This window comes from Grus americana, chromosome 2 (genome assembly GCF_028858705.1).
Source record: "Grus americana isolate bGruAme1 chromosome 2, bGruAme1.mat, whole genome shotgun sequence".
Classification (NCBI taxonomy): domain Eukaryota; kingdom Metazoa; phylum Chordata; class Aves; order Gruiformes; family Gruidae; genus Grus; species Grus americana.
In genome coordinates, this window is record NC_072853.1 from 51,526,384 (window position 1) to 51,543,391 (window position 17,008).

The following is a 17,008-nucleotide window of genomic DNA, read 5'->3' on the forward strand; positions in this document are numbered from 1 at the left end:
TACTTTATTTGTAGACTGCCATGAGACTAAAATAAATGTTGCCAATATGCTGCTGCTCACAGCTGCTTTTACTGAATCACACATTTTCCTGTTAGCTGTAATGTGAACGTACCATTCCTAATAAAAGTTGGTGCCTTTCTCTTCTTCGCCCAATATACGTTGCAAGTATAAGAAGCCTTCAGTGACAGCACTATGATGTACCTGGAAGTCTTATGGACACAGACTGCCATGGAACTGTGTAATTCAAATTACGTAGCCAAGCATCAATCTTCTGCTGTTTCCACTGTCTTTGGCATGACAACAATTTCTGCACCTAGTATTACAGACTTTAAAGCTACTAGTGCTTTTCTTTACACCTATTGCAAAATGTGTATTTCTCTCAAAAAAACCCTCGAAGAACATTTCTGAAGAACACATATTTGCAAAAGCAATGACCAATTTACAATAATACCAACACTCACTAATCCAAACAGTGATACAGTGCCAAAGGGTTCAGATTAGTAAGTTCCTGTCCTTTTTTCCGGTTTCTCCATGACCTTGCACACACATAGCAGTACTACAGAGACATATATCCCATACACCTATGTTTTCACTCCAAAGCCTTTGGGAAAATACCAGCTTACTTGTATAGAGGACATCCGGGCATATCCTCTCCAACTGAAGCCAGGAAATTCCAGAGGATCATAGCCAAACCGAATTTCCCTTCCCTTGACAGTAGTACCATCTTCAATCTCAAACTTCATGTGGTGCAGATCAGGGAAAAAATAGTTTTTTTCAGGCCTTTCAAGGAGAAAAACAACAACAACGAATTACAAGTCACTGTATGGTCTACATCTAAAAGCATAAAGCGGTGGAAGGGAGGTGACCTACTGATGACTGAGGAATCCTGATAGCAGCTAATAAGTTCAAGACAGCTGATAAGATGCTTCCAGAAGCTTTTACAGCTGTACGTTTTCCTATGTAACTCTTGATAGATATATAGATACATATGCAATGCTACTGCAGAATAGGTATTCATTATTTAAGGACACAAGTTAAAAAAACATATTAAAATAACAGAAGAAAACTGCCCAGCAAAATTAATATCAATAACTAATACAATTTCCCAGCTTATTTATCAACAAATCCAGCATCTCACATGAAAGCATAGCAAGGGACTGATGGGCAGTTTCAAAAGAACTATGCTGAAGCGCGAGCTACCGGGAGCTACAGCCAGACTCACTCCCGACAGGCCGTCCCCACGACGTGCGCCCTGCACCGGCAGCCACCCGAGGGCTCAGTACACACCGGGCTGATGGATCCTCCAACATCACACCGACAGCCTGTCAGGCGAAGAGCAGAAGCCAAATATCCCGTCAGAAAAAAAGTGATAAAAGTTATCAGAAAACACATCTGGCTTCTGCTAATTAAACACCATTATCGACTCGTTTCCTCCATCCCAAGCCCTTCAGATTCCCCTCCCCTCAGACTTTTTCAAACACTTGTTAACACACATGTGTAAACTGCAATTATTTCTGGCTTTCCATGTTTGTGGTTGTCTTTATTTCTCCTTGGAATCTGACAAAAGCCACTTTTTAAAAAATATCACAAGTAATAAGCCATGCCACATTACTAAATGCAGGACTACGGTTTTGCAGAACAGCCATTTAAATGTTTTGCTAACAAGTCAGAATTTCTACAGCGATATCACGATGAGTGATTTTAAAAAACCCCAAAACCTAACTTACAAAATTTGTAAGACGTTAATTTTTCAGAGTCTGGTAGCCCAATATTTAATTTCTCTTACAAAACAACAAGAACATATGTGTTCATATAATAGCACATGCATATTTTTAACCAATACTGGACAACAATGTTGCAGGAGTTTCCACAGGAGATGGGACTTGTGGCACAAACTAAAGGACATCTCTAGTAACGAGGTAAAATATACCATAGTAAGGAGCAAGTATGTCTAGGCTAAGAATTACAAGCTGAATTGAAAGGTTGAACCTTCCTAAACACATATTTACATCGTAGTGTAAAAGCCTCCTGTTTTCTAAGACATGTGAAGCACCTATAATGTCACTGAAATCAAGAATAATTAAAGTATTTGGCACCTTTGTGAAACCAGATCCCTTTCATTAGCTCCTTGGTTTGCATAATTGGCATGAAAGCTTTGTTTGATACAGTAGCCAGTATTTTTAACTTTGCACATATTAAATGATTGTTAGAAGTACTTCAATGCTTTAAAAATAAATCTCTTGCATCAACCCTGGACAGGTGTAAAGCACACTGAAGTCGGTGAAAGTGCTTTCAATAATTTTAACAAACCTAAATCTACAGTGGGGGGACAAGGAGAGAAGGGAACTGTTGAAGTAGCCCTATGTCACTCAAAACACGTGGCAGACCAAGTATCCTTCAGAAGAGGGACAACTTTCTCCACATCACAACTACATCTGTCTCTGCTTCAAAACACATTGAGCCCTGGGCAAAAGCAATACATGAATACACCTGCAAAAAGAAATCAAGCTAGTATCCGTTGTAACATTTTAAGTTCTTATTGCAGCATCAGACCTTAGAAAACTGCTAAGTGGAACAGACAGCTACCACTCTTACAAGTAATGCTTGCAGGAGGATCAACCATCCCTGGCCCCACAACTCATGAGGAGTGAGAGAAGGAATGACTCTCAGTTATTTGGTAAGATATACCTTCTTTGATAAGATAATGTCCTCTCCTATGAGGACAGGCTGAGAGAGTTGGGATTGTTCAGCCTGGAGAATAGGCGGCTCCGGGGAGATCTAATTGCGGCCTTCCAGTACCTGAAGGGGCCTACAGGAAAGATGGTGAGGGACTGTTTATCAGGGAGTGTAGTGACAGGACAAGGGGTAATGGGTTTAAGCTAAAAGAGGGTAGATTTGGGTTGGATGTTAGAAAGAAATTCTTTACTGTTGGAGTGGTGAGGCACTGGAACAGGTTGCCCACAGAAGCTGTGGAGGCCCCCTCCCTGGAAGTGTTCCAGGCCAGGTTGGATGGGGCTTTGAGCAACCTGGTCTAGTGGGGGGTGTCCCTGCCTGCAGCAGGGGGGTTGGAACAAGATGATCTTTGGGGTCCCTTCCAACCCAAACCATTCTGTGATTCTATGATTCTATGATTCTGCAACAGCTTTAGCAGCACCTCATGCAATCTCACTGCGGGCTTTGACAGAGAAGCCTCAGACAAGTGGTGGTACATGAGGCACCAGAGAAGGCAAGGTGAAGGACAACAAACCCAAAGAGGAACACCTTTCCTCACGCCAGCGAGCCACAGAGCGGCTGCCAACCACAGTGGTAACATCTGCCTTGTTCTTTCTCCCTTCGGAAGGCAAAGGAGGAGTTACATGAGATACAAGCAATTACAAGCAGTAATGCAAAACACTGTGCATGTGAGTGATTCAACAAATACATCCACATTTTAAAAATACAACCTAGGGAATTCTAAAGACTTTTGTGATAAGTGCAAATGGGCAACTAGAGGTGGCCTTTACTCATTTTACCTCGGCAGCCAAAATAATTCTTGTTTTCCAGAGCATAAAAACCAGGTTCACAAGTGTCACAGGAATCTCCACAAACATTAGATTTGCAGTAACAATGCCCATTGTCCTGTGAAGAAAACAATTTCATCAAAATGTTTCAGCACCTTTCAGAACTTTCAGTATCTTTCAATACTTGGAGTTCTCTCTAATTCTAAAGAGGAAATAATTCTATTCTCAACAAAAGATATTATCTGGACATAACTTCTGCCATTTATCATCTTCAATGAACAGACTAGAAAATGCATAAATTCAAGATGATGAAAATTTTTCAGAACTTCTGTATAAAACTGCTTCTTTGCTGTATAAAACCAGCCACTTTATGTGCAAAAGCAATAATCAGTTCTAAGTTTCCTACCTTACCAAATGTTACAACAATTTATATTTACAAAAATCAATTTAATGAATGTCTTTCTTTTAATTTCACTTTACCTGCTGACATTCTGCAACTCCACTTAGTGTTCCAGTCACATCACACTGGCATGCTGCACAGATTAAAAAAAAAAAAGACAATCTGCATTTTGTCTTTCCAAGATATTTGCAGGGAAAAAACCCCACCACCCTGAATCTGGAATTTTGAGTCATAGTGCCACAAGGTGGATTTTACTCTGGAAGGTACAGAATAGCAGATGGATATTGCCACAAGGTGAGAATAAAAAGCCAAGGAGAAAGAATGAGGACTTCTGTGTATGTGGGATTTATTAGTGTTTTAAAGTGTTCTAACTTGTGTTTAACAAAACCAGTCTTGAGTTTGGATTTACAATTGTTTTCTTTCTTAAAAACATTCAGACAATTGATGCAAACCAGTGTCTTCCTGCCTGACTGTCACCTTCTATTCTGCAGTGCTACTTTGGGACCAGTTCAATTCTCCGTACGAAATATAAATGAAGCAAATATTGCAGGAAGGAGCTATGCTGACCTAGAGGTTTGGTGAAACCCAGCATTGGCTCTGTGGTTGAAGGCAGAGAAGATGAATTACATGAAAAGTGCAGTAATTAATCTTTGAGGAGATGTTTAGACTGTATAGTGTTTAGAGATTTAGAGTCAAAGATGTAACTGTATTGGTATCGGCTCTAAGGCTACTCATCCTATCTAGGTAGCTGTTGTGGTGGAACCTGTTGGAAAGGAAATAGTTGGGGAGAAAAAAAATTTTTAAAGATTTTTTTATCTTCATCCTTTTTAATCTTTACAATTATTATTGTCTGCCTGAAAAACACACACCCGCTGTTAGCAAACCTTGAAAATTGCAAACAGGTTGGTATTATATAGACATAAACCACAACAGATTTGTCACACTCTGAGGCCACAAGAAGGCTTTTCACTCTCCTACAAGCTAGGAGATGATAATAAATGAAAAAGCACCTTTTTCTCAAAACAATAAGCCAAATTCTGGTTTCAGTGTTAAGGGCAGAAATCTGGTCTCACTCCAGTAAAACTGCCATAGGGCCGTATGAAGCACACAGCATTGTAACTCAGAGCACATGTTGGTCCAGCACTAGCAAACACTCATGACATTATGGCCTAATTTCTAAAAGTAACTGCTGGTACCATGGGTGATTTGGTGTTACAATTAAGTAGCATGAAAAACACGCTATTAACAAGAGTTGTGATAGCCACTGAGCACCAAAGATGGTGACAGTGAATAAAGATGACTTTCAAAAGAATTTAACGCATTCCGTAAGCCAAAGAAATATGTCACGGAGCCATACCTGTACATCCCTCAGGGTTCTCTTTGGCCAGGTTCCAGTACAACGGTTTGCATTTACTACAGGTAGGACCTTCAACATGCTGAAGACATTGACAATAGCCCTAATGACAGAAAGGAGTTAATATGGGTCCATCTGTTTTATAAAAACCATACTGCTCTTTAGTACTAAGAAAAACCTATTATTATTAACAGGTCAGGCAGTTTACTGACTTTTACAGATGCATGGAAACTGAGGCTGATTCAGACTTCTTAGATCTTTCTATCTCAGACTATCAGCACAGAACTGTTCCACCCTGAGTATTTTTTCCATACCTCATTTATTTTAAATGTCCCAATGGATGTACTTTCCATTCTTCTATAGCCTTGTTAGAACTCCTCTAAAGCATTAACTGTTTCACAAAAAGTTTAAAAAACAAATTTCCTTAATATAATCATTAATTTTCTTATTTACTCCTTCCTTTATTGGTGGAAGACACACACAGCTGTGTACATGAGCCTACAAAGACACCTCTTTCATCGGTCAGACTTACCATCTAGGTCTTCTTTGCTACATACTTAGCAATGACTGTGATTTCTGGTAATATGCTGCTACTAACAACCATCACCATATTAATAACAAAAATAGTGGAATAGCAACAGTTACAAAGAAGAGATAATAATTTTTTCAAGACTAATTTGATGCTGAAATGGCCTGTTGCAACCCAGAACAAGAAGGTCTTTGAGATATGCATAGGCTTATATGCATATCTGCATGGATATATTAGTGTTCTAGCATGCCAAGAAGACATAAACAGTAGGCGTATTCTATATATCAAAGATAAAAAAAAAATGCACCCTCAACAGCGAATTGCACTGGTATGATCAAAGAACAAAACACAAAGTTAATTTCCACTCTTAATCTGCAAATAAACTCATGCAATTCTTTCACAGACTAAGAGCAGGCTTCAGGACTTGAGCGATGAAGTGAATGTGTTCAAAGGCACATGAATTATTAACATGCACTGTTAGCTGCAGTGGTAGAATACTTACGGAATGAGAACCAACGCTGCCTGAAGGGTCACATTCACTGTTGACACCTTTATGAAATTAAAAAACAAACACATTGAAAGATCTTTGGAAAACCAAGCTGTGGAATGTAGTAGTGCAGAAGTACAATGTAGCAGGTGTGAGTTTGAAAGGGCTTTTTAACACGGTTATCTTGGAGGGACTCAAATACTTTAAACTTCTAGACCAGCAGAAGCTTTTAATAATGATTTTTCAAATGTGTATTTAGCCTGGTTTAGACTACTTGATTTGGTATGCAAAGTAGTCACTTGGAAAAATATAGCTCTAACCTACAGAACTAGGAGACATTCTCTTAAAGTTCCTATGTGATCATCTAAATAAGGTTTTAAACTTATAGTTCACTTCATGCAATAATGTATAGAACGATGAATAAGCTCATCTCATATGTAGTCCTGGTGTGTCCCTCCCTCCCCACACTTCAGTGGGTTTCTATAAAACTTTCCATGCAGCAGACTGCCCTGGAGAACGCTGCAATAAAAATGGGGGCAATCCAAATCAGAATGGAGGATTTTCCCTCAAAGTGTTACCTTTGCAGTAGGGGAAACTGCCAGCTGCAGAAAGGCATCTGTCGCACCGCCGCCCCGTGACTCCTGTTTGACACTCGCACTGCCCCACCATTGGCTCACACGTGCTGTGCTTGGAACCATCAGGAGAGCACTCACAAGCTACATAACAACAAACATAGACAGTGGTGGGAGGGTTCCCCCTGTACATACCAAGCAATAACCTTCCAAAACTTTAGTAATGTAGAGGTTTGAGCACTGTTTGTCTAGAGTGGTTGTCTTTTTTTTTGGCCATAAATAGCCAACAAGGTTCTTCCATAACTTACAAGGTCCTCACCCCTGCTTGGAACCTATGAGTTTGAGGTGACCTGTACATCTTGGCATTGTTTTCTTCCTCTGTTCTTGACAGAAACGGCTAGGATTATCTGGAACTGTAATAAATCTCTTCCTCGAGTTCTTTGTCCTAAGAGCAGGCTTGGGTTTGGCTTTCTGCTTTCTTGATCTTCTTAGGGTTACAGAAAGCACCAGGCAAATTCTGTAATTAGACCTGCACTTAAAAATATAGAATATAAAATTGTATGCCTATCACACCTTTAGATCTGAGGGCAAAGCAGGCCAGAAGCAAGCCTTGGAGTACACCATGCAATAGCCTTATTGTTTCAGATTCCTACGCAACGTCTCAGTTGTGCAATGGCTTTACACACACAGGGTAAATAAGAATAATGCCACAAAAAAGAACAATGCTGCTACAGCCCAAGGGACTAATCTTTGCTCAGATGGAGTCTAAGGGTGAAATGGTTAATGACAATTATTTTAGTAAAGTAGTAGCTAGTCTCCTGAAGAGAGAGAACAAACCTGTCAGGTTTTTTTTGCTGTGGTTGTGGTGATTAGTAACAGCAGAATTCTGAGAATACATTCCTTCTTTAACACTAATAATGTTTTGATTTCTAGGAAAGAGCAGTCCTGTTCATGATGATCAAGTAGCTTGCTGATTTTAATGACAGAGCCTGCAGGTTTCCCCCTGCTTGATGTGAAAAACCTACACACGCATTCCGGGCCTGATCAGCTGATCCACATGGGCAGGAAAAATTATTGATACGATGGAATATTTGCAGAGTCAAGCTCTTCTAGACCAGGATTTATGGTGCGATGTTGGCACATGTCAAGAGCACACACTAATGCACTTGCTTCAAAGTGTACAGGACTGTGTATCAAATATTAAAAGCCCAAACACAGCTTATGTTCTATAAGTTGAGTGAGCCAGAACTCATAAAAGGCCCATTGCCCAGCCTAAGCTTTAGATTTCATGTTTTAAAAGAGAGATACAACTGCACCAAGGCCAAACATTGCTGTGCTCACATTAATCCAACTAGCACAGGAATAGCGATGATGTGCCAGGGAGGACTACCAGGGGGTGTGCCTGCCAGGAAGCCTGGACACTGCCTGGATCGTCACTGTTATTGTTGCCAGCTTTGGATGGAACAAAACTATCATGGTTACATAGGGAGTTTTAGATGGAAATACACTTGAGATATTTTTTTTTCTTCTGTATTGCAGAAATAAGAAGGGAAACCCCAGTAAAAGGAGGAAAGGCTTTTACTCACGTAAGCAGCTGGGATAGTTGTAATAACCTGGAGCGCACCGGTCACATCTAAGTCCAGAGTAGTTAGTATGGCACAGACACTGACCTTTAGGACCACATGTATTCTCCATTGAGCCAACAGCATCACAGTTACATTCTGCACAGAGAAAAAAAACAATAACTATCCTCACAGATACATGTCTAAACCAGCAGTTATTTAAACCAGAATTTGCCTAAAGTGTTACCTTTCAATATAAAGCAATCACAAGGAAACCAGACAATCCACAATTTTACCACCAAAAATAAATATCCTGAAATAGATGCTTATACTGTAATTGCCTTCTCAACCATTGATAATCAGGTTCTTCCTGCAATTCCATAATGTACAGTTTAGAGATTTAGTTTGATGCCTTGCAAAACACAGGAGTAAGGGACAGAAATCCATTTTACAACGGAAAGAATGTCACATGAGATAAGTACTTAACATCTTTAAAAAAGAACCTCTGAGAAACAGCATCCACAAAGCTAGGTTAGGTCTGATGGCTAACAAGAAGCTTATCAGTAATGATGCACAAATAAATGATGCACAAGGTAAAAACTGCCGACATCTTAAGTCTACAATACAAGCTGGCAAGCAGTGCATTGCAGGAATCTGCATGTAATGCACAAGGCACGTTGTCAGACTATAACAACAAACTTCTCATTGAGTTACCACTATTTTAGGCTAACAGCTCTATCACAGATAAGACATGCTATTTTATCGAAACGATGCTGGCTGTCACACAGGGTCACACTTTATAGGTACATGAGTGGAAGCCCATCTGGGAACCTCAGCTGTCACAGGTACAAGCCCAAGCATTGCAGTTAATCACTTGGATTTTATGACTGACAGAAATGGCTGACTGACAGAAACATAAAACAAACACTATCTTCCGTTCCATGTTCATGTTTCTGGTTCCCCCTTTCGATTCCTCTTTCTGCTGCAGCCAAGGACATCTGACTTTGCTGTGTTTACTTCAAAGACGCCTGGAAAGACACAGGGCTTGCTAGGAAGTTAGTCTAAGAGAAATACAAACACTGAAGCTTCCAAAAACATCACCTACACCAGAATTCACCCCCAGCTGAACATTATATTGCATTCTCTCTGCATTTTAATAACACTGATTTGTTTAAAGGCTTTATTTTGATATCACTCCTATTGAATAAAGCTTCTATTAGTTCAGCAAGGCAAGACCAGACAGATCAGTTCTAGCTGCAGCAGCCAAAAAGTTATAGATCTACCTCCCTTCAGAAGACGACAACTCCAAACAGGAGTAGCAGGCTGGGCTGCTCACTTTCCACCACAGTTTGCAGCGTGCTGCATTAGTTTACGTTTAAACCCATGGCAGCTTATTTTAACAGAACAAGCTGCAAAATGCAGCAGTTTTGAGTAATCCCACTGACTCTACTTTCAACTATTTCTATCTGTCTTTTACAATTTGTTCTCGTATGCTCTTTTAAGCTTCTATGTCTCTTTTCAGTTTTTGGTGTTAAAAGTTCAAATGTATTCAATATGGGTTTGATTTGCTTTAAGATTGCTACTTGATTCAGTTCTAAAGAAAAATAAAGTATTTTAAAACCACTGAACAGTGTGTACCAACACAGAATCCTGATTTTATGGTTTTCATTAAAAAATGTTAATCTACTCCAGACCATAAAACACAGTCATGTGGTACTTCTTTATTCCACTCATTGTGTTTGGTAACACAACATGATATATCTTTGCAATGGCATAAAGGATTCTGCTGTCTATTCATAGGACATAAACAAATACGTAAGCCCGAAAGGAAGAGGACTACTATAGCCAACAAACAAAAATAACGAGATAGAAGAAAGTAAATCATAATACTCTACATAAATCATTCTAAGCTGTACAGGAAAGTACGTACCAGAACTCAGCAATTTCCTATATTCTTTTTCACTGTAAAATTCACTAAGGATTAAGGCCCTCTCACTCACTGCAAAGGCAGATGAAACCTAGCGACCAGATAGGACTTGATGGATTCCTCATACACACACAAAAGCATTATGATTTTCAAGGTTATACTTCATCAGTGCTGATCAATTTTCCTCTCTTGTGAAAGGCAGGTGGCAGGTACACTGCTGAAACCCTATGGAGATCATTCGTGTTTCATGATTACATGAACAGAGGTTGGTTCTGTGCCTGTCGTATGATCTTAAAATGAGTGAGAAATCACTGTGAAGGGCAGAATGGGAGCTTCTCATTTTCAGATTTACAGAACACACATTTTACAAGGTACCAAACAAAGACCCTCTGCTAAAGTAGGTAAGTGCTTCACAGCTCTGCTGTGTCAGTCCCTTAGCAGTCAAGCATGCTCTGTTGCTGTAGGTCTCCATGTGACGACAGCTTTCAGATCCTTTGGTTATTAGTAAGACAGCTGTGCTGACTGAGGCTATATCAAACTGTCTTGACCATGCAAAAAAAAAAACCTGTGAGAAAATAGACTATATAATTCTTCCTTACTATGGAAGCATACCTGGAATCAGTGCTTGGAGAATGAGAATGTAGGAGGATTTCACCATAGAGAACAAGAATCCCTTGCCCATTTACTGCTGTGAACATTGCTTCAGCCACTGCAAAACCAGTACCTGTCCGTCTGTTTGGGGGCGTGTTTGATGCTGTACATGCGATCAGCAGCCTTACCTTGGCAGGCAGGGAAAGAGTGGTGGCCAGGCTGACAGCTGTCACACTGAAGTCCAGCTACCCCAGAGCGACAAAGACACTTCCCGAGAAAATCGCAGACTTCGGGCTGGGTACCCGCTAAATTACATTCGCACACTGCAAACGAGAAAAGACATTTCAGAGGCAGCCTCTGCACAGACTTTTATTTTTCTTTAAACAAAAAGAAAAAAGAAAAAGCAACTCCCTGATGCGCAACAGGACCAAAATCTTCCCATCCTATCTATTTTAGCTTGTAACAGCTTTTATTGATTGCCCACATCAGTAATAATTCAGCATTGAGGAAGACATTAATGAAAGAGCAACAGAATCTGGCTCAAAGTAACCACTGGGTTCAATCTCAGTGTTGCAGCACTACACTTAGCCTGTCCCCTCTCAGAGTCTGATTTATCAATGTCAAGTGGTATGCTAACTATTGAAAATAGCTCCATCCTTTTTTTAAGACTAAAATGAAATAATTTATGGTTTTGATTTACAATCTCAGGTGGGAGGGGTTAAAAAGATGCTAAAAAAGACACTACAGAGATGGTTAATAAAGTTTAAAAACTAGTATTCTAGTATTGATTAGAAAGGGCAGGTTGGTGCACCAACGTGAGGTTGCAAACTCAAATTAAACACAAACACTTTTTTAAAAACAAAGTAACAGAAATGTTCCCAAAGATATACTAAATTTCATCAATGTTACTAAATCCAACCCCAAACTGGAGACTGACAGCTGCATCACACAGTAGACAGCAATCAAAGAAACAGGGGCATTTTTAGATAGAAATCTCCCCTCATCACATTTTTCTTCTTCGACTTCTGTGAGTTTTGGGAGAGCCCCTTATGAACACATCTCCATGGCAAAAGAACTTCATCCCACAGTATAAAACTTGGGTCTGTATTTTGTATATGCTTGGCAAAAGGGAACATTTGGCTTACCCTGGCAGAAGGGGTAATGAAAATACCCAGCTGCACAGGTATCACAGGAAAACCCCCAAAATCCAGTTCGACATCTGCACTGTCCCGTGTTCTCATCACAGTCACCGCCCAGCACTCCTGCGCCGTGGCACTGGCACGCTGAAGAGCACATTTGTAAAGAAAACATTTGTGGCATTATGATCTTAAAGTTCCTATTTCACTTGGAAGCTGAATGCTGGCATTTACGCCATAGTGCAGGCTCCAAGGGTCAAAGAAACTGTGGCACTTACGCAGACACTGGGGGCCAAAATACCCTGGTTTGCAGCCACCTTCTAGTTATAACAGGAAAGAAGAAGAAAGAAAGGAACAAAGTTAGTGCATAAAAACATGCAACTCCTCATAGTTTTGCAGAGAAAGACAGATCAGTGCTTAGTAATTATTACTCTTAGTTATTATTACTTAGTAATTATTTTGAACTGACAAAACTGTTTGTATGATGCTTACACACAATCTCATTTCTAAAAAAAAATAAAAATTTAATCGTGCTTAGTCTGCCAGCACAAATTTACAACTTCTACAGATACTTAGAGGCAGTTGCCTTTCTTATGCCTTCAGACTCAGATGCTACTCATTGAAAATGTAAAATAGCTCAGGATCTGTTTTTTCCTGTTTATAATTCTTCATTTTATCTCTGGAGTTTTCTTTCTTCTTCCTTTTAAAAATATGTGAGAGAAGAGGATATGTGACAGAGCATACCCAGAGGCCTACCAGGGAAATTCTTTTGGATGCTGTAAGAAGAAGAAAAGTGCTACAGCAGACTGAGGCTTCGTGGGCTGCGATGGCAACTGTGGGCACTTTCAAGAAAACAATTTGGACTTGTAAATACATACACGGATTTGTACTGTATGCTTTTGTCTGAGCGTCTGCTACATTCACAGAAGAACACTCTTTTTCATGTGCCAACATAAACGCCAGTTCTATTAAAGCTAATAGTAATAAAGGGGAATGTTGATTTTTGGGATATGACAAAGGTTGTGAGGTTTTTTAAACTTATTAATCCTGAAGTGCATTACAAGTATATATTTGATTAAGCGCTAGCTGTGATGATGTCTCAGTTCCGCAGTATAATAATATATACTAAAAAATACAAGCCCAATGAGGGAATCATATGGATTTCAGGCAGCTTTGCAGTGGGCTAAATAAGAAATATGTGGCTCTCTTAGAAATCAAAGTTCTTCACTGCCAAGGGCAATGTACAATTTCCCAGGTGCAAGAGGACCGTCCAGAAGCAGAGGCCAGTGAGCCCAAAGAGATTTACACCACAAAGCAGCTGACAAGTTGTACGTGTCAGAAAGTCTCGATGGATCTGTTCATAAGAGCACCAAACAAGATGGTCAGCCTCTTGTGCAGATGCTTGCTGAAGGCTGGTCAAACTTAGTTTGATCCGTAACTCTTTCTGAAACTAGTCTACTAAACTGTTCAATACAGACATGACAACACGATGAACTTCTGGCAAGAACAAAGGCTCTCTGAAAGATAAATACCTAGAGAGGCAAAATTACTACATAAATCTCCATGAAAGAGCAGGCACTACCAAAACAGTGAAAAATAGCAACATGGGGAAAAACAGTGAAATAGGGGGAGAAAAAAAGCACCAAGAACTTGCCAATTATGTCACCAGCCACAGCATCTCTTGGATTTGGAGAAGTAAAATGATGTACAGGAATACCTTTAAAGCAAAAAACCCCAGTGAAGTGTATTTGAAACAGACATAAGTTATTTCACTAAAAATCACGACAAACCATGAAGTCATCTCCTGTCAATACAGAGAGCATGATATTCAGATGACTCTAGCGACCGACCTCAGCTTAGTATTCTTCCAGTTAGGAACAGGGTAAGAAACATTTTACTTTTAATCTCCAATTCAGGTACAAACACCCCTTCTTAAAAAAACTGTATGAAAGGCCAGATGCCACTTGGAAATGCTACCAGGTTGCTTCCCTGCTCCCTTCCCTTTTGTACAGAAAGCTTTCTCATGCTAGATGGTATTATGAGAGCTACCGAGGGAGCTCCATATTTATTTCACATTTCCTGCTTTCAGCTGACGGTCCATCTCCTGCTATGTGGCATTATCACTCACTGCCTGAACTGTCAGAATTCATGACATGTAGGTTACATCTTGGGAGCTTTTTAGTTGAGAATCCTCCAGATTAGGAATGGGAAAGACATCCCAACAAACTTTCCTCCATTAAGATGGGATCCGAAGTTGCTGGGTTGAAAGATCGGTGGGATTTAGATCAAGGTTTACCTGAGTTGAACTTTCTTAAAAATGTTGGATTGCAAACAAGAGGATAAATAAAATGTGATAATCTAGAGTGCAGTGTACAGAGAGGATTTATTCTATCACAGCCACTGAATTCAATCAACATTCATTTTTTTAGTGTTTCTTTTTCCTTTGTTTTGTACTGATTTCTCCCTTCCTCCATTTTTATCATGATACCTCTGTTTTAGTCAGACCTCAAATCTTGCCCCAGAACAACACATGTTTTATTGGCTGTCAGAAACACGCTTCTCCTGAGGGCACAAAACATCCCGCTGATGGATTTTTAGAAGCTGATCATGGAGTCACAAGCTTTTATGCAGCGAACACAATTCTGATGTTACTTTTTTCCTCGGTTATTTTATATACAAATTGTTTATGGGGAAAGCATTTAATTTTCTGAATTCCCAACACTTAATTTTAATCTCTGTATTTTAAAGTAAAAATCTAATTTTCAATTAATCAATAGTGTTAGATAGCATCTGTTGCCATTTTCAGTACGCAGAAGCACTCAGCATTTGTGTCACATCATATATGTTTATTTTCTTTGGTTTTACAAACACCTTTCCTTCAACTATTTCTTAAAAAATCAGAAACAAACTGGAACCCTTCCTTCGACCACATATCTGCACCTAGCTGTAGCGCACCAAAAATATGAGAGCATGGCTGACAGCCTTATGGTCTGCCAGGAGGGTCTTTCTAACATTACGCAGGTGCTATTTTAGAATTATTGTTATTTATTTTAGAATCCTCCAAAAGCCCACAATCTTTGTTTATCAGGGATACAAGTTCCAAATCCTAGAAGGTGTCAAGGAGAACACATAACCATTTTCTCCCCTGTCTCTCACTACAGTCACGTTCCACTTTATACCGAAAGACCCTGAGACTTCTTTAAACAATTTGTCCACAACTTTAGGACTGGAGTTCATGACTCACTGAGAGATAGGCTGTAGCCTCAGTGATGATGTCTTGAACGAACTCAGAATTGTGAGAATGCAGCACAATCTATTTGATTTTCAAGTAACCATCATTTTGTAAAATGAACCATATTCTCTTCAGTATTGTAACAACTGATTTATCAGAATGTGTAGACACATGAAGCTGAAATGCCAGCTGGTTTAGCCAAGTCAAATGTAATGAAAACTGTTAATTATTTAATGCACATTTAAAATACTGGAAAAGAGGCATTTTTATTTGTATACTTACGGACACAAAACGGATAACCATAGAATCCATCAGCACAGCGTTCACAGCTTTCTCCCTGGAAATTCTGCTTACAGAAGCAGCGGCCAGACCCTTCCTCACAGCCCTCTGCATGCTCCGAGACACAACTGCAGGCTAAGTAAGTATCAGCAATTAGGCACTCTTTGGAAAAGAATTAATTTGCCTTTTACAGCAGCGCACAATGGCATTATAACAGTAAATTTGCCGTTGTGAATGCCTTATTATTTCAAGAATTAACATTTGCATGCTTTTACATATTTTCCAAGTACTTTATATCACCAATTAATCTTTGTGATATCCCTTAGAAATAAGACCTATGTTATTTTCTTAGAGTGTTTAGTATTTTTAATTCAGAAAGCTGCATGTTATTACTCCACAGCGCTGCAGCAACTATCTTTTCTGTGGTGTCCACTCATCTCTCCATGGTCTATGCGGAGCACCACGCTCCATCCACCTTCCCTTGCACACCATGTGCAACATTATGGCAGCCCACCATGGCTCTGTTGACTTCCCATCATTTCAATACCCAAACCCCACAAACCGTAGCTTCCTCCTACCTGTCAAAAGGCTCCTTCAGCTTGCTTGGAATTCAACTCTTATCTCTTACCTATACTCAATTCTTCTTTTTTTTAAATGTTATATTAGTAATTATCCTATTGCATTATTTATTAGTCATTAGGTTCAGCACTGCATAAAAAAGAGTAGTGATCCTCGTGACCTTTTGAGCTATAGAATGAAATTTTCAAGTGACTAAGAGCCAAAGGATACCTCAAATGTACATCAGAGAGCTAAGAGAAGCAAGATCATGAGGGTAGGACATGAAGTGGCTTCTTGGAGGTCATGCCAGCTCACTGTGGGATGTGTAGCAACACCCCAGGCTTACATGATCCTATCCCCTCAGCAGCCTTTTCTGGCTTACTTCCTCCTATTGTTCCTACTGTTGGTCTGAAGCTGTTGGCTCATATGACACGAGTTGAGAAGAAAGGGCCTAAAAAGATCTGAAGCAACACAGGAAGTCATTTGCAGATGTTCTCCAATGTCTTTTGGCCACTCTTTCATTTTTCCTCCCCAAAAGATGCATCCCATGCCTTGATTATAGCCAAAAAATTCCCAAGCCACCAACATGAGAAGATGCTTAATAGAGAAGGACTCACGTATACAGCCGTCAGGAGCTCTTGCTGGAACACCGTAGGGACGATAGTAACCTTTTGCACACTTTTCACAGTTAATACCAGCTGTGTTATGCTGTGCAAATTAAAACAAAAGGAAAATATGAGATAAAAAGGGGAACTTGGAAGAATTAAGAAACAATAACATCCTTTACACTGTTTCTATATACAACTGAAAAAGGATCAGCACAGGAAAAAGTGGAATATGACTGCAGTAAAGACAGCATTCATCATTTGCTGTTCTTTAAC

The 17,008-nt window shown here is 39.7% G+C and overlaps 1 protein-coding gene across 2 annotated transcripts in view; it reads right to left on the reverse strand.

Annotated features, from left to right (window-relative positions):
• Window positions 1-17,008, reverse strand: part of LAMA3 (laminin subunit alpha 3) — a 123,669-nt gene that overhangs the window by 72,254 nt on the left and 34,407 nt on the right. For both annotated transcript variants that reach the window (XM_054817302.1, XM_054817301.1), the window contains exons 9-22: window positions 16,745-16,835; window positions 15,573-15,704; window positions 13,713-13,775; window positions 12,337-12,378; window positions 12,068-12,205; window positions 11,111-11,245; window positions 8,429-8,563; window positions 6,849-6,986; window positions 6,286-6,332; window positions 5,258-5,357; window positions 3,981-4,033; window positions 3,513-3,618; window positions 1,223-1,322; window positions 624-780 (exon numbers count right to left, since the gene is read on the reverse strand). In XM_054817302.1, coding sequence (XP_054673277.1) covers window positions 624-780; window positions 1,223-1,322; window positions 3,513-3,618; window positions 3,981-4,033; window positions 5,258-5,357; window positions 6,286-6,332; window positions 6,849-6,986; window positions 8,429-8,563; window positions 11,111-11,245; window positions 12,068-12,205; window positions 12,337-12,378; window positions 13,713-13,775; window positions 15,573-15,704; window positions 16,745-16,835 — 1,437 coding nt within the window. The remainder of the gene's footprint in view (window positions 1-623; window positions 781-1,222; window positions 1,323-3,512; window positions 3,619-3,980; window positions 4,034-5,257; window positions 5,358-6,285; window positions 6,333-6,848; window positions 6,987-8,428; window positions 8,564-11,110; window positions 11,246-12,067; window positions 12,206-12,336; window positions 12,379-13,712; window positions 13,776-15,572; window positions 15,705-16,744; window positions 16,836-17,008) is intronic.